Source organism: Dasypus novemcinctus, chromosome 5, assembly GCF_030445035.2.
Source record: "Dasypus novemcinctus isolate mDasNov1 chromosome 5, mDasNov1.1.hap2, whole genome shotgun sequence".
In the NCBI taxonomy this organism is placed as follows: Eukaryota; Metazoa; Chordata; class Mammalia; order Cingulata; family Dasypodidae; genus Dasypus; species Dasypus novemcinctus.
The window spans coordinates 94,144,029-94,169,618 of NC_080677.1; the positions used below are offsets into that span (position 1 = coordinate 94,144,029).

General features: G+C 38.4%; 1 protein-coding gene across 6 annotated transcripts in view; it reads right to left on the bottom strand.

Moving 5' to 3' along the window:
- Positions 1-25,590, bottom strand: part of CTTNBP2 (cortactin binding protein 2) — a 170,441-nt gene that overhangs the window by 37,804 nt on the left and 107,047 nt on the right. For all 6 annotated transcript variants that reach the window (XM_023585995.3, XM_004483241.5, XM_012521481.4 and 3 more), the window contains exons 8-12: positions 25,193-25,447; positions 15,466-15,583; positions 9,280-9,555; positions 7,003-7,098; positions 5,781-5,860 (exon numbers count right to left, since the gene is read on the bottom strand). In XM_023585995.3, coding sequence (XP_023441763.2) covers positions 5,781-5,860; positions 7,003-7,098; positions 9,280-9,555; positions 15,466-15,583; positions 25,193-25,447 — 825 coding nt within the window. The remainder of the gene's footprint in view (positions 1-5,780; positions 5,861-7,002; positions 7,099-9,279; positions 9,556-15,465; positions 15,584-25,192; positions 25,448-25,590) is intronic.

The window sequence follows — 25,590 nt, forward strand, 5'->3', positions numbered from 1 at the left end:
TGAGATAAACTGCAGTTCCAGGAAACACTGCACTCCAGGCCGAGCCCATCTTCACTCCCCACTCCCCCTGGCAAATGCTTATGGATAATACACCTCCTGCATGCAGCAGTCTCACCAGTCCCCTCTAGCTTCCTGCTCATGTGTTTCTAGGAGTTGTAATCAATGAATGGGTATGGAAGAACCTGTACAGACAGAGGGGTGGAGGAGAATACCACAGTGCTGCAAAATCTAGAAACTATCCAGTAAGAGGACATATGCCCAATTCTCTAATTGGTATAAATCTTGTTTTTCTGAATCATCAGGAAAATGGTAACAGATGGATGCAAGTGTTGTGCTACTTAATTTCAACAGTACTTTGAAAAAGTGTGCCTAACACTGTATTGTCCCTAAAGGTCGTGGAAAACTTTTCCATATTCTTGCTAAAGGGAGACATCAAGTTCTAATTTTCTGTTATTGTAAGGTTTTGTCACTTTTCAAAAGTACTTTAATGGGAAATTTGTATGTTAGGCACTGCTAGCCAGGTATAATTTTAAACCAAAAGTCTTGGGTTCTCCAAATTTAATCCTAAGCCACTATGACATACTGGGTAGAAACTCTCATAAAGAATGGATTGTTTCACATCAGTGAAATGACTTACAGATTCTCAAGATTTACTGAATATTCTAGCCCTGAGATTTTCAACTAGTACTGCTACTAGCTTTCTTAGCTTTCTTTGAACACAAGAGTGTACTATTGTGTGATAGCCATCTTATCATACAGCCTGCATTTTAAGATCAATTTGAAATGACACAAGAGCAAGAGACCAAACTTTATAGATAAGCTGTTTTCAATTACAATGCCTCATTTGTTCTCAGATTGTAGGTTATTAGGAAATAGGGATAGGAAGCTCTCAATTTAAAATTTCATTGAAAAGGACATTCACCAACAGTAAACATTTTGTGTTTGCATAGTCTAATATCCTTTATGAAACATAAATAAGTGAATTAAAAGGTAAATAAAGGGATAAACAAATGTACAGACTTCCAGATCATTCATACATTCTAACACGCACATTCTATTAGGTTTCTCTTCATTTCAGGTATTATCAAACTTGTTGGTATTTTGTTCTATTGCCTTCAAGTGGTATAGTTGTATTAATTATCATTTATGACCTGAACAAACAAAAATTAATTATTATGAGCCTGTTATTTTACTAAGACAGATAAACATGTGAAGTTCTGCTGGGAAAACATACTTATCTATTCTAGTGTTACCATATTACATTTCTCTAAATAGCAAACTTTTGGGGATAATGAATATACTTGCTCCAAAATTCCAGCAGAGGGCTCTAAAGGTACATATGGGTGTGTGTGTAGTCCATAAGAATATACTTTGGTAAATATTCTATATGCATTGAAAGGAGATCTCTGTTCTTTGAAAAAGAAAATTAAACTCAACTTACAGTCATCAGAACTATCCCCTAAATTCAAGTTTACAGTAGAACATTTCTGCTTATTAGTAACGGAACACAGCTCTCTATCAGTTTGTACCATCCCTTTTATTCTTGTGTCTTTATAGCCTACTCACAAAGCTCTATCACATGTCAATTAGTGCTTTGTGAGGCCAATGACTTCTGAATTAAATGGAAATGTGTGACCTCAACAATGGACCATCCATGCCTTTATAATTTTTTTTACTCCACAGTGTTGTTGTGTGGAACTGGCACCCATAAAGTGTTTTCAGACATGCAGTATTTTAAAACAATAAATCTCAACTTTTATATGGTGTATTCCCTGTCAAAGGCTGAGGAATAGCTTCTTCTGTCCACAGACAACTTTTGGTCAGGGTGTGCAGAGATGTTAAATTCAAAAAAGAATGCAAAATGAAAGATTTTTACAGAACCAATAAAATTGGAACGATTCTTATTTAAAGTCTCATGATTTATAGCTAGGAACTTAATTCCAACCTCTTGAAACTCAAAAGACTAATTTATTTGTGACTTTAGAGCCACAAATGATGCAGTTACTGTCAATTTATTCATATGAAAGTTTCCTAAACAATACTGATATATTCAGCATTCAATAAACAAAAAACTGGAGTCTTTCATATTAGAGAGGGTTTTATCCATTTATACATATTCTTTATAGAATATGTATAAAAGAGTAATGAGAATTCAAGGGCAATTACAGTACACACACATTATACAGATACTTTAAATTAGTTCATGGCATCTGCAAAACCAAGACCAGCTTTGGTTGCCAACTTCAGGTAGAGACCCTCATCTACTGACACTGACATTCAGGTATTACTTCTTTTTTTGAAAAAGTAAAACTCTCAGATGTAATTCTTAGACATAACTCTTTTTCCTTTTCAGCCAGTCCCTAGAACTGATGATTTCTTCCCACTCCAGACCTCGTTGGGATGAAACTAGTCCCACCTCCCAGAATCTTCTTCCACTATTGCCATGCAAGTCAAAGGAGTCTATATTTTCTTGGTGTGGGAGCCATTTCTTCCTCATACCAGGGAACTGCTTCCTACTGCCACTAGATCTCACCCAACCCTGCCCCTTCATGAAAAAGTATCAGGTTAGAACTGTTCATCTGTTAAGGGGCCTGAGGGAGTCTTTGTGGGCTGTCTCAGACACTTCCCAATCAGTTAGAATATTTTTTTCAATGGGAGAGTAGGAAATTTAGGGAATATATGAAGAAAAAACAGAAGCTCCTAGTAATGATTCTTGACAATGGGCATGGCACACATTGGAGTGGACAGACAATGGGGGCAGAAAAATCCCAAAAATCACATCCTAGAGCATTCAGACTTCTAACTTTTAAGTAGGGCTCAGACTAGGATGATCTATTGAAGTATTTTTCTAATATAATAATTTTTCACAGACACTAAATAATTAAGATAAAGTTTGCAAATAAGCTGAGAAAAACTACAAATTGACTAAGAGAAAACTTAAGTTAATACAAAAAGTCTGAACTACTATAATAAATTATCAATAATTCAAAATTCAATTAGGTGAAATGTTCCCCTTTTTTATGGAGATTTTTAAATTTACTTGTATTGTTTTTAATCATTCAATGAAAGTACTTAAAATAGTATCATTAAAAAACAAACAAAAAAATCCTGATTTAAAGTCTTCATTCCATGTGGTTTTCTGCATAAAGGATAAAACACAAGCATTTTATATAATGTATATATTTGCACACATACAGAGTAAAACAAAACAAAACAAAAAAATTTGTTCTTGAAGTTCTTTCTTAACTAACAGGTTTATAACCAGTATAACCTATGACCACGCATGTACATATGCATGAGTTTGGAATCAGATAACCAAGGTTCCATCACTTTCTAGCTGAAAACCTTGGACAAACTACTCTAAGCCTTTTTTTTTTTTTTAACCTATAAAATATGAAGTAAATGTTATTAGTACCTACCTCACAGAGTGATTAAATGAGACAATCCGTGTATTTAGAAAAGACCTTGGCATACATAGTAAACGCTCAATAAGTCAACTAATTACTATATATTTCATGTGTATTTATTCACTTGGTTTTTTTTTTAATCATTCTTCCCCTCCTGGAATGTAAATCCTAGGAAGGAAAGGAATTTGTTTTATACATAGCTATAGCCTAAGTTTCTAAAACATTGCCTGCATTGAGGAGGCGGTCAATAAATAGGTGCCAAAAACCTATAATAAAGAACTGTTTAGGATATAAAATGTATAATACAAGAGCTAGCCCCTTAATGGACTTATAATATTGTAGGATATAAAATATATAATACAAGAGCTAGCCCCTTAATGGACTTATAATATTGTATGTGAGAGGAAAGGTTCACATTCATTATATTACATTACCTCAGTCACTTCAAATTTTGAAGTGCTTACTAAAATGAATGATACATTTTTAAATATATCTATCAAAAAGCTATTTGTTGGATTAAAAAACCCTTTGTGTACACTCATTAAATTGAGAATAGAACTAACCACAGTTTGGTTTGGTCTCTAGTTTGTTGGTCATTGACAGTCAAACTTTGTCTTACTGACCAGAAGACAAGTACTTGGAATAAATGTAGACAACATTTTGTTTCACTGATCTGTGGAGTCAAGGCTAATTTGCAGTTGTAATTCTGTTTCATTACCTTTCTATGCATTTTAGCATCTAAAGAGGAGATTGAAAAGTGCTGGACCATTGGTACAGAAATGTGCCTGGTATAGAAAAGATGAGAAGGGGGAAAAGAAAATGGCTCTTCCAGTTGTTTCTGAGCACCTGAAGCTTATATTCCTAACAACCAGTTGGTTATACCTTCAACCTTCACTTAAGGAATGCATTTGAACTTCCCATTGGTACACCATTCTCAGGCATAATTTGATGCACTGAAGGACAAATGGCAAAGAAAATAAAGTGAAAAATCAGATTCATAAGATAACACCTGTCCCAAACTGTAAGGCATTTGAATGTTTATACACTATTGTGGCTGCTTCTAAAAGATCAGTCCTAACTTTGAGAACCTAGTTAGAAAATCAATGGAATGGTTTTGAATACTTCTTTTCATCGGGAGAGAAAAACAGAGACATCAATTCAGCATTTATGTAAACAGTTTTCAAAAGGGTTCAACTTATTCATGTTTTTTTTAAAAAAGGCTTTCCAAATTAAGGCAGCAAACAAAATTATTGTTTACTTAATGTTCAATACCATCAATATGAGCTTCAACATGTGCAGAAATTGCATATCGGGGACTTGCACAATCCTTCATCTTTTATTGACTGTGTGACCTTGAGCAAGTGATGTCACGTCTGTTTCAGTTTCCTCATTTAAAAAATGGATGATAATACCTACTTCCCAGGGATGCTCTGAAGAGTCACTAGACGTGGATAAGCACTTGGCATATTGTCTGGCATAGAATACTCAATAAATGCAAAACATTATAGTTATCCATTTGGTATCTAGATTTTGCTACTTTCCCTTGATAATCATACTTTTAGTCCTCTTCTTGGTAACAGCATTGCCCAGGGTAAGTTGGAGCATGTTGCCCAGCAAAAATCCACAGTCCTCAAACTAGGCTGCACCTGTCTCTAAATACTTGTCAAGAGGGTGGGGCCTGCAGTAGACTGCACTGTTCCTAAAAGGAAGGGGCTTCCCTTCAGGCTCTCCTTCCTTAGGCTAGAAACCGGATGTGGGAGTGGTGAATTATCTTTAACCAAGATGACACAACCAATGCTGCCCAAGGGAAGGTGGAGCAACAGCAGGAAAGGGGCTGGGCCCCTGAAGTCACCCTGCTCTTTCTCCCACCCTCTTCCCCATCCCCGACCTCTCACCTACTGGGATTTCTCTGTGTGAGAGAAACAAACTTGTATCCTGTATAAGCTACTGTCTGGTTTCTGCTCAAGTGGCCAAAACCATATCCTAACTGAAGCTGGCATATTTAATCAATTTTAAATGATAAAAGTTTATAATAAAGCATCTTGATCTTTATGGCCAGCCAATGCCTTCCAAACTGAGGATCAAGTATTTGATGTCAAGTCCTTGTTAAGGGAAGACAACCTCCTCTGTCCAAAGTGTAACACTTTGTAAGTCACTGGTAGTTTCTGGGGTCAGGCAATGACACCTGGACAGAACAGTAACAGAAATCCAGGCTAAGTGACAGAAGCTTTCTGGGGAGGGGACTACTGGGGAAGTGTGTGGTGTCAGAGCACAGGCCACAGGTGATGGTGGTTTTGCCCTCTTTTAAGCATAAAAATGACACCAGAGTCCGGGGTGGGAACTGTAAGACTCCAGCAGGTGACATCGACCTACCAGCCTGAGGTAGTTCTGCAGCATCTGAAGAGGAATCATGGATGCATAAGTCACACTATTGAGGCAGCCTTCTTGAGGACCTGTAAGAAATAAACACACAAGGAAAATTGGCCCTTCTTTGATAAATATAAACGACCCCAAACTGGGAGAATCTATCATAAAAGATATGTTTGTTGACTCATCATAGGCAGGGCTGCCATTTGGCCAAAAGAACCAGTGTGCTTTTACCATTGTGAAAATATTCAAACACTTTGTCCTGCCTGGCAAAAAAGCCACTGCTCCTGGCCTCCCAAGAGTTTCCTACCTGCCCCTTCCCCCCAGAAGCCAACCCCCCTCCCCTGCAGAGCCCTGCACATCCTGGCTTACCTCCAACACTGCAGCTGGCATCCATCAGATATTCTACAGTTTATAAGCAAAAGTAATCACTTAATCCCAATCTCAGAAAGTTCTAGCCTTGGCTAACAAGAATGAACAGGCTTGGGGTCTCCCTTTAGGGTATGTTTCATGCCTTTCCCCCTAATTTCTGCCACTCTCTCCATACATTGTTAAAAGTCTAAGGCAATTTTCTGACACACACTTACATTTTCCTTAAAATTCCATAAATACAGTTCAAACAATAAAACTTTATTACTTGAGAGTGAACTTTTAATACCCCATTTCCAAGCTTGTGAAATACAGATTCAAATCAGTACTCTTTTAGAATTAAGGGCTGAGAAATTGAGGATTCCTATCCATTTACCAATGGTGAGAAGTTAGGTAAGAAAATCTTTCTGAACCTTAATTTCCTTGTCTATAAAATGAGAATATAAATACATATCTCATTGAGTTATGAGGAGCTAAATAAATTTATACTTACAATGGGCTATAAACAGTGCTCACTAAATGTTAGCCAGTACCATTATAATAATCATATCTACATTGTACCACCTCTATTACTCTCTTGCCAGAATGTTAGATTGGCCCCTGGTATGTTCCTAACGCAATATGTAATCAGAATCACAGGAACCAAAAGACGGGGCCAGATATTATCCTAAGTGTTGGAAATATGGGTTTTGAGTTTTCCTACCTTTAGTCAAGGCTTTGATAAACATCTAATTAGTGGTAGAAGCCACATGAGCCTGGCTGGGGTACAGGACAAAAACATGCAGATTTGTAATGGTACTGTGGTACAATCATAAAGCAAACAGTTCTTAAGCATCACCTCAGTTTTTAACAACTTTACCTGACAAAAGCACAGTGACCTGCTCTGCCTTATTCTTCCTCATGAAGTCCCATGGGGCCTGGGTGAAGCACTGACCTGCTGACCATGGCACATTTCCTAATTTTTAAAAGAGAGAGAGAGAGAAATAAAATGACAAGGGAAATTTAAAAGTAATTTTTATAAGAGTAAATGAGCAATCTCCTCTATGAGAACCCTGAGGAATCTGGGGCTTAAATTTTCAAAGGCACAGACAGAATCTGTAAAGGATCACACAAGAGGTAACTCCCTAAAAAAATGTTACTCAAAGTCAAGAGGAAGGCTTTCTATCTGCAGACTTCTCCAAAGAAGTTCTTAGGAGGATTTAAGAGAGAAACCTGAAGAGGGGAAATACAACTGAACACTTCTTGGGCAAAGCTGATCACGAACTCAAATCCTTTCATGGTTCTTCCAATGCTTGCTTCACAAAGTCCAAGCACTTTGGATGGGACATCAAGACCTCTGTGACACGGCCTCTGCATCTCCTTCGGCCTCACAGAGAGTACATTTTTAGCTTCCAGCAGAATCAGAAAACTTCAGTGCCTTCTCACAGTCTGGGCCCTTTGCTCCTCTGGCTCAGAATGGGTCACATTCATAGAAGTCTTCTCCAGGCAGGGATCAGTGAGGTGCATTTGGTCTCCGCTCTCCTCTTATACAGTTCAATTCTTTAAATAACCAGTTCTCTGCACAGAATATCCCCCAAACACATACGTATCTCTTATAACTCAACTCTACGCTTATCTGTTGACCTGGGGTTCCTTTAATCAAGCTTAGGTGACTGATCCAGCAAAATTACTTATCTACATACATCAGTGACAAGAACATTAAAATTATCAATTATTGAGTGTCTATAGCCAAGCACTAATCTAAACTCTATACCCACAAAACTGAGTGCTTTTCATCCACAAAACTTAATGCTGAAATACTCTGAGACAAGCATGGACACTGAATCAATTGGTCTTGGCATCTAGTGTTTAGAGAAGTAAATTTTATCTCATGGTGGTGAATGCACATTTGCCTTTGCCAGTTTATAGATTAGTTGGATGAGGGCTGATGTTGGAGGGCCAGTCCTTCCAATCATGGTCGTGCTGGTTTAGTTTATCAGACTCCCAAGGCAGGACCACACCTTGAATAGCACTCCGCTGGGCAAAAGCGTTTCTGAGAAATATTTGTGACTTATTTTTCCTAGGCAATTATTATATGATAACACTTCTAATAAAATAATTTTAATGATCATGCTTAAGATCCCTAAAATCAAGATGTCATAAATAAATTGCTAAGAAAATTAGTACTGATGTATGTTTTGAAAGTTAATCATGTGTAAACAGAATAAGAAAGACACTTGCTTATATAATAAACTGATAGATTAATGGCATGGTAAAAAACCCTCCCTCGCCCTTAACCTTGCCCATTCTTTTCAAACATGGTTCAGTTAAAGTCAGTTTTTTTCTGACAGGCAAAGAGGCTAGGATTTGAATCCTGGCTGCACTGCTCATTAGCTGTGTGACCTCTGGCAAGTCATCTTGTAATCTGTTTAGTTATCTGTAGAATGAAGTTGTTGTAAAGACTCACTGGTAGACAGTATATAATGTGCCCAATGTAATCCTGGCACAGCGGCAGGTGCCCTATAAATATTAGTTCTCCTTGATACAGGAGGGAAGAAACTAATCGAAGACAACTAACATTTACAGAGCACTTATTCTGCTCACCTGAAAACAAATCATCTTTTTATAAGTTCTTTGCAATCTGTTTGCCGTTTATATCAATTGACATAGCCAGTTGTCACCCCTGACGCATCCCTTGTGGAAGATGAGACTGTATTTTCATTGATGTGCTGCTTCCAAGTCTAGACTGCATTAGGAATCTCATTCTACAGATAAGGTGTTAATTATAACACAGCAGTCTGGTACAGCTCAACTACAAACCTAGAGCAGTGTTCCCAACCTGGGTACTGGAAAGCAGCTGCAGGTTTATTAGTCTCTTGCATTTATCTAGAAGAGCAAGTCCAATCACAAAGCCTCATCAAGGGCTTTCATGTTCTTTACTCTCTGAGTATTATCTGAGGCATAAAAGCATTTTATACTAACTGGCAACATTACATTATGGCTGCATTGTGAAATACTCAAATTTGTTCAGCACTGGTAGCTGCCACAATCAAGCACTGAATGAGCCTAATCAATGAAATATGTATCATGTTATGTAGCCCACAAGCATAAAGAAACCCAGAAATTTAACTTTTCTTTATTGCAGAACTGCTGATACCTAGCGTGATGGATAGTATACTTCTTGCACTGAGGCCGATGCTCGGTTCAGGGGTGTTATTAAATGTCATATCTTCCAGACTCCACCATCCATCAGAAGAGATTGCTTGGAAATGATTTGTCAGAGCTTGACTCACTGCTTTTGAAAAATCATCCCATGATGTCTGCTTGTGGATATTTAAAGCACATATTGTGTTTTCACATTCAAAATCATCGCAACCATAGCTGCCTGGTTGAGTCTCACCCACTGATATCCTTAAGGGTATTTTAAGAGCATCTGTTGGAGGAATAAAACAATTATAAGTTTTAAAAAACCCATCCTGATGGAAAAATTGCAAAACTATTATGTGATACAAGCAGATATGAACATTAAAAACAAAATAAAACAAAACAAAAAAACACAAAGCACAGCCATCAAATTTCTTTTAATTGAATGCTCTTATACTGGAGTTATAACTTTGGTTTCCCAGTCTCTTCACTATCTCTCTGGAATCATGAAATCTCATTTTACAAACAGATTAACTGTTTATCTTTCTTTGTGTCTTTGACCTTTTCAACTTTATTCTTTCCCTTCAGCAAGATTCTCAAGTTCTTAAAAAAAAAAAAAAAAAAAGCAAAAATCTGAGAAAACTAGAGCCCTTCCTTGACCCTGAATTCTCTATATTGCCCTTTCTTTTTCTCACTGTTGTAGCTATCATCTTGAATGAGGCAGTTTATAGATGCATTAGTATGCCCAGGATAGTGGCTTCAGAGGCATACAGACCTAGTTCTCAGCATCAGGTCAGCCTCTCGCTGGTTGTGCATACTTGGTAAATTGCCTCAATCTCTCTATATCCCAATTTCTTTTGTAAAAATGAAGGGAATGTGCACCAAGTTGTTATGAAGAGTAAATGAATTTCTACTTGTAATGGATTTAGCACGCTCTTTGTTAAATGGTAGGTATTGGTAAGTGTTAAGTGGCAACAGCATAGTAGAGCTTTGGAAACGTCCCTTCCAATCCCTTTTGATTGAAGGCTACATGTCATGGGGAGCCCACCCATGCCCTTCTGTTCTCATGCTTACCAAGAGTCATTTGTGTTTGTTCCCAAACCTTTTATGTCTGTTGAAGTCACTATCATAATTTTTAAATGAAATAATCCATAAATAGATGAAATATATGCTACTGTTCCTATGAAAACTATGTTGAATAGTTTAGAGACACTTAACAAAAGAGAGTTGCTAATACATGTCATTTACTAAAGTATGGATGAGACAATACACTATGAAGTTAGAAAAAAATTAATAATCTCTGGACAGAGAGTACATTTAGTTTGCTTCACAAGGGTGTTTAAGTCCTCAAGACATTAAAAGTTATAATACATTAAAGTTGTAGTTTTAGAAAAGAGTATAAGTAGACCTTCAGTCAGCAGAACCATACCAAAGAAAAGACAGCTAAAAGGCAAAGTATTACTTTGTATATCAATAGCATCTGATACATTGATCTCTCTCTGTTCCTTGATATACTTCTAAGCCACCCTGCTCTTCTGAATTTCCGTATACATCACTGATCTCTCTCTAATGTTAGCCCTTTGGTGATCCCGCCACTTTTTTGGACGACTTAATGGTAAGTAGTCTTAAGACTACTTAATGATAGAGTGTTCCATGGCTCATTTCTCCTTTGTTCCTATCTATATTTACTCCCTTAGTGATCTCATCCAGTCTCATGACTCAAAATATCATCTATAGACAAAAGACTCTCAAAATTACATATCCAGCTCACACTCCTCTCTTAAATTCCTGCTGATTTAACATCTCCACATAGATATCCTATCAGGCAGCTCAAATTTCTACATCCAGAGCTGAATTCCTTATCTTTCTTAGCAAAATTTGCTTCACTCACAGCCTCCCCACCAGGCAGGGGATGACAACTCATAGCTATCCATGAACCCATTATTCTCATTCAACTCATCAGGAAGTCTAGAATCCAACCCCTTCTCACCAGCTCCACTGCTACAATCCTGGAGCGAACCCCTGTTACGGTTTCTCAACTGGAAAATGTAAGGAATGTCCTAACAGGTCTACCTGACTCTACCCATGACTCCCTACAGTCTGGTCTCATATCAAAACAGCCAGTGAGGGAATCGGACTTGGCCCAATGGACAGAGCGTCCGCCTACCACATAAGAGGTCTGCAGTTCAAACCCCGGGCCTTGACCCGTGTGGAGCTGGCCCATGTGCAGTGCTGATGCGCGCAAGGAGTGCCCTGCCACAAAGGGGTGTCCTCCCCATAGGGGAGCCCCATGCGCAAGGAGTGCGCCCCATAAGGAGAGCCGCCCAGCACGAAAGAAAGTACAGCCTGCCCAAGAATGCTGACACAGCAAGATGACACAACAAAAAGAAACACAGATTCCCGGGGCCACTGATAAGGATAGAAGTGGTCACAGAAGAACACACAGTGAATGGACACAGACAGCAGACAACTGTGGGGGTGGGGGTGGGAAGGAGGGGAGAGAAATAAATAAAAAATAAATCTTAAAAAAAAAAAAAAATGCAGCCAGTGATAATGCTAATATGTATCATGTTGCCCCTACATTTAAGCCTTGATATGGCCACCTTAATGCCCACTGTGGCCAACAATCCAATTACCCCATTCTGTAATTTCTGACCTCTTTTCCTACTTCTTTTCCCTCACTCATTCTAACCTAGGTGCCCTGCCCTACTTACTGTTGTTCGGACACAGCAGGTATGCTCCTACCTTAGCTTCTTTCCATTTGTTGTTCCCTCTGCCTGGAAAGCTCTAGCTTGAGATATTTACACAGCTGCCCTCTTTGCCGCCTTCAAATCTTTGCTTAAAACTTCTCATCAACGAGGCACTCCTGACACCATTTTAAAAACTGAAACCTATTCTCACACTCCTAATTTCCCTTACCCTACTTTTTCATAGCACATATCACCATCTCATATTATATAATGAATTATTTATGTGTGTTGCTTATTTTCTATCTCTCAATGTTAGACTAGAAGCTTCATGAAGATAATCTTTTTTTTTTTTCTTTTTAATTCTCTGATATACCCCAGGTGACTTGTTATGTAACAAGGGCTCAATAAATATCTGATGAAGGAAGGAATGAATTGTTAAGAAAAAGTAAGAGTCTGCAACAGTTTCCTCCACTGCCTCTCTGCAATAAGCTTCTGCTTCCCTTACTCCAAGAAACTGGTCTCCATGTTAGCAACAATTTTCTATTTGCAAATGCAATTGACTCTCTTTTTAACCCTTATTGCTTATACTGTTGATAGTGTTATACAATTGATACTATTGAATTCCTTCCTCCTGTTTGAAACAATTTCCTAATTTGGGTCTGATGTCACCATTATTTTCTGGCTCTCTTCCTATCTAATTTCCCCCTTCTTTTTTGAGCCATTTTTCCTATATTTTTCCCTAAAAGTTGTGGTCCCTACAGGCTTGTCTTCAGACTCCTTTTCTCCTCACTCTACACATTGTTTCTGATACTCCACCTGTGACTTGACAACCATGACTGCCCTGTCTAACTCAGCCCCCACCCTGCTAATCCAAGTCCCGGCACCAATGATGTTCCTGTCTATAGCATTCTGTTATAAAGCAACATTTCTCCATTACCAATCCTCTCACTGCCTTGCTTATAATCACTGACCTTATCAAAGAATATAAGCCCTTTTATTATCTGACGTAGCCTACCTTTACAGACTCATCTCCTCTCCTACCTGTATTGCAGATATAACCAAAATACCTACAGTGACCCTGGAGCATCATACTCTCTACCACCTCCAGATATGCTCTTGGTTCCACCTGGAAAGGCTCTCTTCTGCTCCTTCTTGGCCCAGCCCTTCAATTCTCATTTCATCCTCCACAGGACCCCCTTCCTTTCTACCCCCATGCACAGCTTCATACTGTAGATGACTTTGTGTTATGCATTCTTTGTAACTTACTTCTTTACTCCATGCTTTGTGAAATGTATCTATAATGATTTACATAGATATAACTCATTTTTAAATGTTACTTGGTAAGTTTCAACTATGAATTTATCACAGTTTTTATTTTCTCTAGTACTTCATGATTGGTTTCCATTAGAACTGCTTTCAATTTCCCACCATTGTGCATGATGTTGCAGTGAATATCTTTGTACATAAGCACAAATTTCTCTAGCTTTTGTACCTAGAAGAGGGATAGTAAATTTTATTGAATAAATGAATTAAGATAATTAAGATAAATAGGCTTTTTGTGCTTTTCTGATATATTCTCAGGTCAGGGAAGATTAAGTACATTACCTGAGGTCACAGAGCCTTCAGAAAAGGGTACTGGGATTTAGATCCCCTGGTTTAGGGTACTATCCCCTAAATCATGTGCAGTATTCAACAAGATGCCCACTTACAAATCCTGCCAACATGTCCAAAATAGAAATTACCAGTAGGTCTCTCACATCACTCTTTTACTTACCGAAGTCTTCCTTAAATCCCCATTTTTAGTTTTTTCCATCCCTTCCTCAATATATACCATTTTCCTATCGTCCACTGTAGTCTAATTATTGATACTTGAATTAAAATTTGATGCTTGATCTGTTTTCAGATCCTCCTTTATTGATCTGACCAATATAAACCAGCCTATATGATTTAAAACATAGTCTGAATCACATTATACACTAGCAAGGATCTCATTAATTCTTCTTGTCACATAAAATGAAAATTACTGAAACTAGTATTCAGCCCCTCAAACATCTACTACCCTGTCCCAGTCTTCCAGTTCCCCACCTGTATTCACACCACTACTTCATCCAGGCCAATATACTTTTTATCCTTCGTGTCCAGCATATTATAGTTATCTATATTTACTCCTCCTCTTTGTAATGCTTGCTATCGTAATATGGCATTTAAATAAAAGATAGTATTTACATTCCAGAATAATTTTTAACCTGACAAAAGGCCTCCCATGTTATTAAGTTAGGTTTAGCTTAAGTATATAAAAAAACCTGAAATGTGATAAGAGAACTATTTTCTTAGAGAAATCCTATAAAAGGCACTACCTTCAGAGCATGAATAGTGATTCAAAAGTTTGAGGCCCCCAAAGCTGGATTTTAATGACAAAAAAAGCTTTCATTGGACCAAAAACTCAGACTTAAAGCGTCTCTCCGTACAAAGTAGTCTTATAGTTTGTGCACATTCTTTCTTATCATACTGAAGATTTCTTCCTCTGCTATTCATAATAAAAAAATACTTTCTACAGGAACTCTGGGACTTAGGTCAGTCCCTTCTGGAACCCAGTGTCCCTGCTGTGAGACGCTCAAGGCACATGGAGTTCAAGGCTATCTGAAAGCACACCAATCAACATCACAACCAGCCACACGAGTGAGGCATCTTGACCATCCAATCCAACTGAGCCTTGAGATGAGATGACTGCAGGACTAGCCCGTCCGACTACAACTGCAGGAGATACCCAAGGGCAAACCACCAACTGAGCTGGGCAACCCTTAAGACCATAACAAATTACTGTTTTAAGTCCTAAAAAATTAAATCTATGCATTCAGTAGAAGATTAAAAAATTACTTCCATTTTTAAAGTTCTGCTTACACTAAAGTAGAATTACTGATACAGTTGGCTGATTGGGTGAAAACCTTGATATAAAATATAATGATATAAAAATACAATGATATTTTGCATGATCCATCCCTCCATATTTAAATCCTACAAGTGAACCTTTCATAAAATGTGCTGAGGAACATATACTCTGACACTGGAAGGGCTCCAAGAGATGGACAATCTTTTTCATGAAAGAGTAGGTATGTAGGCCCAGAGAGGCAACCAACTTGCCAGGGTTCTGGTGATCAGCTGATCACACAGTACCTAGCCATCATTTCTCACATCCTGCTAGTCATGTGTTTAGAAAGACCACTTAAGTCAAAACAAAAGAGCAATAATTATTTGAAAGGCTCTTCTAGGTAAGCAAAATACAAGAAGATCTATTATTATTTGAGTAGCAACTAATTCTGCATAAAGTCATTCTACTTGGAAAAGGAAATAATTACCACATTTGTAGTCAATAATGTTTTTGGAAAAGCCAGGGTTTAATAAAAGGCCAAGAAGCAAATGAGAAAACTGTGGTTGCATTAATATATTTTGCATTGTCCCAGGGGCCCCAGCAACGCAGACGAACAATGCAACTGTAAAATGCCACTCACTCAGATTCTCCAATAGGTGCTTGCAGTCATCAGTGGCAACATCATGCACAGTCCGATTGCACTTATCTTTCCTTTCAGGCTCGAGCCCTCCGTGCCTACATAAGATTTCTAGGCAGTTCTGTAATGACAAGAGCTCCATTACCTCCAAGTCCAAATGAATTAACTTGGGCCAAAAACCTAAGGGAAAAAAACTCAGCTGCCTGTAGCAAGCACACCAGAATTCAGAGCTAGAAATCTTATTTCAATTCCACCAATCCAAAAATACAAATTAATCTAAACAATGTTTGGGTATGAAAAGCAAAGAATACTTCATTTAAATGCAACTCACAGGATCAAAACATTGTTCCATAGAACAGTCTCTTAGGTTTTAAGAAAAAAAAAAAAAATTCCGTTTACAGAGCAAAATTAAGAAAGAAATTGATTTCAATGGTAATTTGGCAAAATAAAGCAAAAGACTTGTGCTACAACTGGATACTTCTTGCTATTTTCTATACTAAACTTATAATCTGCTTTCCTCCTTCTATAAGTGTAGGATTCCAATTTAAACAATTCAATATAAAAGTCCTCTTAAGCATATTTATATATGAGATCTTATGCAGCCCTATTTTTTTTGTTTGAAAAATATGGATATCATGCTGACTGAATGTGGAAAAATATATTTCCAATGTATAATGAAATTATGCTCCTTCTCTTTTTCAGTCTTTTTCCTTTCCTGTGTTGCTTAAGGAAATCTCTATTAAAAATATACCAGTAAGCTAAGTATAGAACTAGCATATGACCTGGCAATTCCACTACTAGGTATATACCCAAAACAATTGAAAGCAGGGACTCAAACAGACATTTGCACATCAATAGTCATAGCAGCATTATTCACAATTGCAAAGACATGGAAGAACCCAAGTGTCCGTCAACCAATCAATGGATAAATAAAATGTGGTGTACACATGCAATGGAATATTATTTAGCCATAAAAAGGAATGAAGCCCTGATACATGCAACAACATGGACAAACCCTGAATACTTCATCTTGAGTGAAATAAGGCAGACACAAAAGGGCAAATATTATATAATCTCAATGATTTGAAATAATTAGAATAAGCAAAACCATAGAATGAGAATCTGGAATAAAGGTTACCAGGTGGGGTAGGATAGTGAATGAGGAGTTAAGGCTTAAAATGTACAGGGTTCTTATTTGGAATGATGGATATATTTTGATAATGGATGGTGGTGATGACGGCACAACACTGTGAACATAACAGCACTGAAATATATATCTGAATATGGTTAAGAGGGAAATGTTACATTGTATACATGGTAACAAAATAAAAATTAAAAAAAACATAACTACATAAACAGTGAACCCTATGTCAAACCAATTATACAAATGCGCTGTTCTCAATTTTAACAAATATTCCACACCAATGCAAGGTGTTAATAGGATAGTATATGGCAATCCTATATTTTATGCATATTTGTTTTGTAAACCTATGGCTTTTCTAATAAAGAAAAATATCAGTGACCTATGACTGAAGTCCTAGTTTGCCAAAAATTTAAAATTCAAAGAAGAAATAAGGCAATATACTATGAATACACTTTCTAATAAATAATTACTTCAGGATATTTACCAAGGGATTCTGCTATACTGATTTTTACCACTTCATAATTTGCTTACTGATCCATTAAAAGAAAAACTCAAAATTGAATAGATCAGAAACCATGCAATGGGACCTACAACTAAAATAAGCACTGTCTTTCCCACCACTCCCAAAATACACCCACACAATCAAAAGTGCTACGTGCTGACTTCCACTTCTGGCAACACAATAAACTAGACAGTCTGAAAAACCTTCAACTCATGTTGGAAAACACTGATGATGCATAAATTACCAAAACCATACATTTTATACTTTTTCCTTTCATTATGCAAACATTTCATTGAGGTCTAATATGCATATAAAAGTGTAGAAATAATCTAAGGCTTAAAGAATTATCACCAAGTGAAAGCACTACTGTAAGTCTCCTTTATGCTATACCACAATCAGTAGCCCCTCCCCATCTCTCCCCAGATGTATGTGCTATTCTGATTTCTAATAACAAATTCTGGTTTAGCCTGTTTCTGAACTCTATTTATACAAGCGGAACCCAACTGCAGGCACACTTTCATATTTGGCTTCTTCCATTCAACATAATGTCTGTAAGCTGCCTCCATGTGTTGGACATAACCATGGTCCATGCCTTGTTTACTATTACTGTGGGGTGTTCCACTAGGTGAATAACTGTAATTTACTTATCCATTCTCCTATTGATGGCCATTTGGTTTCTACTAGGAACATCCTAGTACATGTCTTGGGTAGACACATTTCTGTTGGCTATATGGAGCTGGACTGCTGGGTCGCATGGTATGCTTATGTTCTACATTAGTAAATACTGCAAAGAGCTGTTCAAAGCAGTTTTATCAATTTCCATTCCCACCAGCAGTATATGCGAGTTCCAGGTGCTATAGATTTCCCCTCTCCAAAATAGTTTTAAATACAATAATGAGTTCACAAGATCGTACAGGAAATCCCTAAGGACCAAAAAAAAAAAAAAAAAGCAAGTGAAATATGAACCAGGAAGCTAGTGATGCTTTAAGGGAAAAGATGATACAGAGAACCCAGAATTCTGGGTGCTGGGGGGATGGGAGACTACACCTTGAGCCCATAAAATGCAGGAGCTTAATCAAAGAACCACTGAAAAAAGGCAAGGGCAGATGGAGAAAAATCTACCTGCCTACAAAGGGACTTGACTAGAATCTTTGTTTCTCACTATCCCTACTCAGGTTGGAGGGGGTGTTCTCCGAAAATTGTCATCCAAGTCTGACTTTCATGGCTATGGGGATCGGATTTAAGAAATCATGAACCTAGAAATTAATTGAAGACAGTCAATAAATGTCAGTTCTTACTAAGCTGTTACTGCCAACTTGTACAAAACCAGTAAATGAATAATAAGAGTTATTCAGAAACTCACACAATGTTTATTTAGAAGTTGACTTAATAAAAGGACCACATGGCATACAAACTGAGCATTAAACTTGTGAATTCCCAAGGTAACAAAAGATGAAAATAATACATTTGTTATATAGGTTAGCACTGCAGAAAAAGTTGGAAAGAGTCAAGGTGACCTGGATTCTAGTCCTGCAATACAAATTACTGCACCCATGACCTTTATAAACCATTTAACATATTTCTGCCTCAGTTTTCTTATATATATTTCAAATGCTTTTGTTTCATACGATTATGTGTCTTAAATGAAAAGATGCATACAGAACTCTCATATTCTTGGCACATACTAAACTCCAGACAGTTATCTGCTGCTGTTGTTATTATAATCAACATTATTACCACCAATTAGAAAATAACTCAATATTCAGTTCAATGAAGAGATACTACTGCATATCAACAAATAACACTGATCTCACAAGATAATTCTAGGTGATGTTACTTTGAACTAACAAATATATATGATAAAAGATGCCACAGAAATCTGCAATTCTCCTGAATTAAGATACTTTTCCTTCTGACCTTCAAAGTGGTTATTTCTAATTGTTCTTATACTCAGGTAGGTCAGGGACGATACTATGAGCAGGGACTTTTTCTTTAAGGAAGGATGAAAGGTCAATCCTCACAAGGGTTACACACACACATACCAAATACCACTACACTTGTGACTTCTACAGTGCTGTGTGGGTTCCAGGGGGAAACACTAAGAAGATGAAAACTTTAACATGACTGACACTTAACAACAGCTAGAACAACTATTTATTGAGCACATACTAGGTTCTGGGCACAGTTCTAACAAGTTAGAAGTACTTAATGCTCATTTAATCCTTACAACCATGTTATGAAATAGGTACTAAGCATTTGTGTACTGGGCTAGGGCTGAGGGTAGCAAAGATGATTAAGATAACGGCTTCATTTCTCAGGGAGGAATACGAAGTGTAGTAGAGTTAGGCATGGGGGCAATACACCTCAAGAACGGGCTGCTGAATTGATGAGCAAAGTTTTACCACATGGAGGAAGAGGAGGAGGAGGAGGAGGAGGAGAAGGTGGAGAAGGTAAAGAAAATCATCTAAGCTCTCTCCTTGATGGATGGGATTGTGTGATAAAAACAGCAAGTTGGCTGGAGTCAGCTGTGAAGGGCTGAGTGCTAAGGAACTGGGTGCTTCTGCATAGCTATGGGGAGCCAGGATGCTTTTCTGTAGACATGCAGATGTGTCTGTAGGAGAGTGTGCTGGTCAGCTCTGTTCTGAAAACCAATGAGTGCATTTGGAAGATATGTAGAAAAGGAAGAGGGTGATAGGAAGGAGATCAGCTAAGGGAGAACTATAATTGTCCATTTGCTCATTGATTCAGCAAACGTTTAGCACTTTGGGGCCAGGGACTCTGTTGACCACGGTATCTACAAAGATGAAAAAGCATTTTTTGAAAGGGAGTGTAAAGGGAGGGAGGCACACAAACAATTACAATAAACCGCAGGCTCTCTAAGTAAAATGTGGAGAGGTGCCATAGGAACACCTAACTGCTGGAAGCCAAGACAAAAGCTGAGATGCTTTCCAGGCAGAGAAGCGTCAGCACAGAAGAGGCCAGCTGAGGTAATGGGAACAGCAGTGTAAAGTCAGAGCCCAAGGTGCGTGCACAGCGTGCACAGCAGCCAGCAGTGCATGGTTAGAGCACAGAATGCACTAGGGAAAGAGAAACAGGGGAGCCTGTGGGGGGAGACAGAAACATGTCTGTTCACAATAAGGGTCTAGCACTTGCCCTGGACATGACTGAGTCTTGGAAAGACACTGAGCAGGTCCATAACATAACCATGCTCACCTGTTAAAAAGCCCCCAACCTACTGAAAGTGTAAAGGAGGTAGAATGGTGGAGAAGATGAGACCATGTGGCAGGGCCCTGAAGGAATCCAGACAGCAGAGGATGGGGAATTCCCATGAGATTATGAGACTATGGAGGAGGCAATACAGTCAAAAATCACTTATAAAAGGAGTCAAATCTAGAATTACATTGCTCATTTGAATTCACTAAGTTAGGGAGGTAGGGCAAGTCAACCCGACTGCCAGAGGATGTTACTGCATTGAGAGGGGAGAAACAAGAGATGCAGTGAGAATGGCTAAGGAGCATGCAGCTACATGGAATTGTCTGGTGGGAGCAAAGCAAATATGAATATAGTCATCAATAGGGATATCTTATTAAGAATAAAAAGGAACAACAATTATACTGGAATAACAGGAATTAGCCAGGGCTGTGGTGGGCAACCTGGGAAGCTTGTTTCCCTAGTTTTCAAGGAGATGCCCTGTAAACAGTAATCTCAATAGCACCTTTCTCAAGAAACTCAGGAAAAGGTTAGGTAGGACTGGAGATAAGATTTGGGAACTGCTACAGATCATATTCTGAGAATCAAAAAAATCACTCACGGGATAGGGTACAGAGTAAGAAGAATAAAGGATCAAATCCCAGATCCCCAAAAGATTTCAGAAGAAAACACCAGAAGGTCTATATCTATATCTTGAAAGCTGAGTGGGCTCTTTGGCTAAATTTATATTCCCTCCAGGGTTCTGTCGGTCAATCACTGCTGCCCACATTCTGTGTGAGAATAAAATGAATATCCTGTGTTTTGTTTACCAAAACTTGGTTGAGTCAGCCTGGCATTTCCAAATATAATTTTACTAAAAATTATGGGAAGAAAAGGAAATAACCACAAAGAAACAAAAGCACCAAAACCACGAAGAAACAAAAGCACCAAAACAGGTTCCAAAGAACAGATTTCTATTTACGACAATTAGCATCTATTTCCAAAGACTTGGGCCAACTTTGCAGGCATCTTATCTGACTTTTTCAGACTCTCCTAGCCAGTGATCCAACTCTGTGTGATAAGGAACAATTTTAGTAGCCCCTATCATCTTGTTCTTTTTGCAGCTGAGACCGAGGGAGGGTCCCCTGTGGCATGGGAGACACACACCTCATTCAGACTGCCAAGCAGAACTGGGGTGAACACATGAGAGGAAACGCTGACTCATATCATCAACAAGCTCACGACACATCAGGCAGACCATGATCCTAACACAGTGCAGGAGTGACCTAGGGATGGTGACACGCAGGGCCTTTCCCTGACCAGGAGACAGTGGGCCTACCTAGAGGGACCTCTAGGACAGGAAATAAATGTCTGGAAGACAGGTAAAAAGTCAGGGGTGGAGATAACACATTTGAGGCCAGTTATCACAGAAACAGCAGTTAAAGATGAAAGACTGGACAAGCGCTTAAAGAAATAGGAGTAGAGAGATGAGAAGAGAGCTTGGGAGATATTTACAGTTAAAAAGCAAAAGAGAAAAACAAAAAAGAGAATGGTGGGTCAACAAGGTAAGAGGAGAAATGAGAAAATGGCAGTATTCTGGATGCTGAGGGAGGGTTCCCACTGAACAGCCAGCATGTTAAGCAACCCAGAAAGACAAGAACATGAGTGATAGGAAGCCACTGGCTTTGGCAATATATAATTCATAATGTGTCAAAAAACACATGCAGTCCACCTAATCAAAGAGCTCTGGGAATGAGAACTTCAACAGAGAAGCTCAAACCCAATCTCCCTAATTTGCTTCTGTTGTAGGAATGCGATGTGTCAAGGTCTCTTTAAAGAACAAAGACTATGAAATCCTTCTTTCTATCCACAAGGAGTCACTGAAGCAAAGATTTATCCTCTATAATTAGCTCAGCAGGCTCTCCAGAGTAGTCCCAGGATAGCTTTAGAGAACCATTCCTATCATCAAACATTAGATGAGGATTTGTATAAATTTCTTAACCACTGGGAAAAGACCAGAGATTAAACTGGAAAAAGCACTAATTTTTAAATCTGATCCTTTATGAACTGACCTTGAAGAACTAGTTATGGTGTTTCTCAAGACTTAGCTTCTTCAACCTGAGGTGGTTAACTGGATACGCTATAAAGTCCCTTTGAGCTCTGAAATTCCACAATTCTCTACTGCCAAAAAAAAAAAAAAAAGTAGAAACTTAAGTCATCTTCCTCTGGGGTAATGATGGTGCTACCACCTTATCTAGATTCTATGTGAATCTACAGAGGAAAAAATATCATGTTTAAAGTCCTACTTGTGGTCAGCATAGAATCTTTTTTTACCAATACAATGGTTAATGCAGAATCATAATTAAATTTTTCTGAAAACTGGCCTTAGCAACTTAGTTTTAAGTAGATTGCCTTTCTTGAGAACTACCTCATAAACACTTTATTAGGTAATGTTTACTTCAAACATTTTATTAGGCAAATGATACAAAAATATTTTTCTAATACATCTGACTAGGAAGGAAAGCAGCATGGTGGTAAAGCACAAAAAGCAATGGAGTCAGGCATCTGGGCTTCATTCCCAACCTCTGTGTATCTAGGTTGGTGATTTAAACCTCCAGGGTTTAAATGTCCTTCTTATAAAATGAGGAGGTTATACCAGAAGATTAAACATCTACTCCAGGACTAAAAAAACCTATTATTTTAATTGCTTAGCTGTGTGTGAATATTGTCAGTCATGCTCACTTTTAAAAATCTCCTTTCTCTTTCCCAAAATTCAATGCACATTTCATAAAGTAAGAATACAGGGAGAGTTGAATTCTGTGAGAGAAACAGGTCATAATTCCCTTTTCTCAAAAATGAGCATCCACTACGAACGAGAAACCTGAAATTCAATGAAGACACCATCCTTGATTATAAAAAAGGAGCATTACATTATTATAAGGAGTTATAATTAAGGAGCTGAGAATCAATACAGCCTCCCTGGGCCACTGCCCAGCATGACAGGTTCAGCAGGGAAAGACTGCAGATAAGTAATGCTCAGGGCTTTTGTTCATTTGTTTGTTGTTTTGCCTCCAGCCTGAGTCCATGCACAACCCACTCGGAGATTTTTTTAGGGGTTGGGGGTGGGTTACAATCTACCCCTTCTAGGCACCTCTTCACCACTGAGTGAGAGTCATTATCCTAGATAACTTGTGAATATTCCAATTTAAACGTCTTACATCTCCCATCTTTGTCTCCTAAAATCTTTCATATCAACCACAATTGCAATCCATTCCATTTAAATAAATAAGCATATACGAAGTCCCAGACTTTTGTATCTTTTGTATTAAAGGGTAAGATGGACAAAACCTACTGCGAATAAACAATTCATAGAAAATGAACTGAATCATGACTTTTTCTCACTTTAAAAAAAAACACAAACACTAGGTCTAAAATGAACAGCTTCTGTTACAGATCACAATAACAGGAAGGCACCCAAGTGGGAGCTCCAAATACACATTTATAGCTATTCCCAGATCCCTGCATCTGGATGATCAAATTATAGCACTTAAATTCTGCACGCCTCAAACCACATTCCATCTTCTTCATCACAAAGGCATCTCTTTATTGCTGTTTCTGGCAGGACCACCACCATCTTTCTGATCAGTTCCCTCATTTGTCAGTTAATCAGCTTTCAATTCCTGGACAATTCCAGTTTGTACCACCTCTCGTCACTTTTATTGTTCACCATCTTTCACCTAGTCTATCTCCCTGCCACCAATTTTTTCTTAACTCTAGATTCTTTTCAATGTTGTTGCCAATCAATTTATGCTGCAGAGCCAATTAGTTTGCTCCTTTGTGCAAAACCGTTCCGACGCTTTATGTGCCTACTGACTTAAGTGCAAATTCTCTAATATGTCATTGAAGGACCCATTCCTCCCATGAAACTTGCAGTCTAGTCTTATTTCTCACCCCTCCACTAGCTCACCTGGAATGGACATCTGTCATCCGTCTATTTTCATGCCTCTGCTTCTGTTGCTTCCTTCACATGAACTCTTCTCCTTTCCTCTCCCCAGGGATCAGTGGCAGATTTAACCCACCCTCCAAGGACCCAAATAATTTCTACTTCCTTCAGAATGAAGCACTCCTGATCTTAACATCCATGTCCCTCTGTCCTCTGAAACACGTGTTCTATTTTTTACACAACCACTTTCATACTGTTTCAATGGCATTTAATTTTTTGTGCTTCTCTTGTCCTGCATTTGTCTTACACATCTCCCCTTCCTGCCACTGGACTACACACTAGCTCATCGCAGAAACAATCCCTGCAAATGTTTGCAGACACAGTGCCTTATACCCAGGAGCTTCCTCATAGCTTATTATCACTTAAATCATTTAAGAAGAAAAAAAGACATGCATAGACAGCCTATGATACCAGACTACTTCTCTGAGAATGAGAACCTCTTACTACTCTAACTGATGAGTGAAATCTACAGCCCCCTTTTATTTATCAGTAAGACAGCACAGGGAGAGCATAAGCAAAGGAGCTCTGGGTAGTTGGTGAAAGTGTGAACTCTGCAGCCCCATTGTGAATTCTGGCCCTGCCTCTAAAAAGTTGTAGACTAAATCAATACCAATCTGCTTCTCCTAAGTATAGATAAGATGAAATGTTAGAAAATCACCCCAACCCTTCACATTGACAAGCTCCAAATAAGATGATTTTTATGAAAAGTCTCTGCCCTAGTCCATATTTCCCACGGGATAGAAAACAGTCTGTTCTGGTAGCTAATAATCTCCTGTAATGGTATTCCTCCACCTCCCAATTGTTCAATTTAAATATACTCAGTCAATAGCAGACAACTTCGCCATTCATCAGATTACAACTGTGGGATGAGGCCAGCTGCTAGCAGACACACCTTAAAGCCTTTTGAGGCAGCAATATGAGCAGCAGTCCAGCCTTCTCTGTTGGCGTGGTTAATGAGGTCTGTGGGAACAACAGGCTTGGCTGTGCCTTCAGAACCCTCTTGTCCTTGATCCAAGTCAAAGGCACCTGGTTCGGGCTCTTCTTCATTCAAAGAGTGTCCAAGAGTTGGTGCTCTGTGGTACATAAGAAGCTTGAGGCTGTCCACATTTCCAGTGTCCACAGCTGCATGAACTGGTGTCCAGCCATCCTGAAAATAAAATGATCGGGGGAAAGGGGTGATTACAACACTAACACTGAGAACAGGGCTATTTAGAGTTCATCTTTAAATGTTCTTGGGCATGGACCACTGAGCTGGGAAAAGCTGGCATTCCAATCTTGAATACAGCCAGT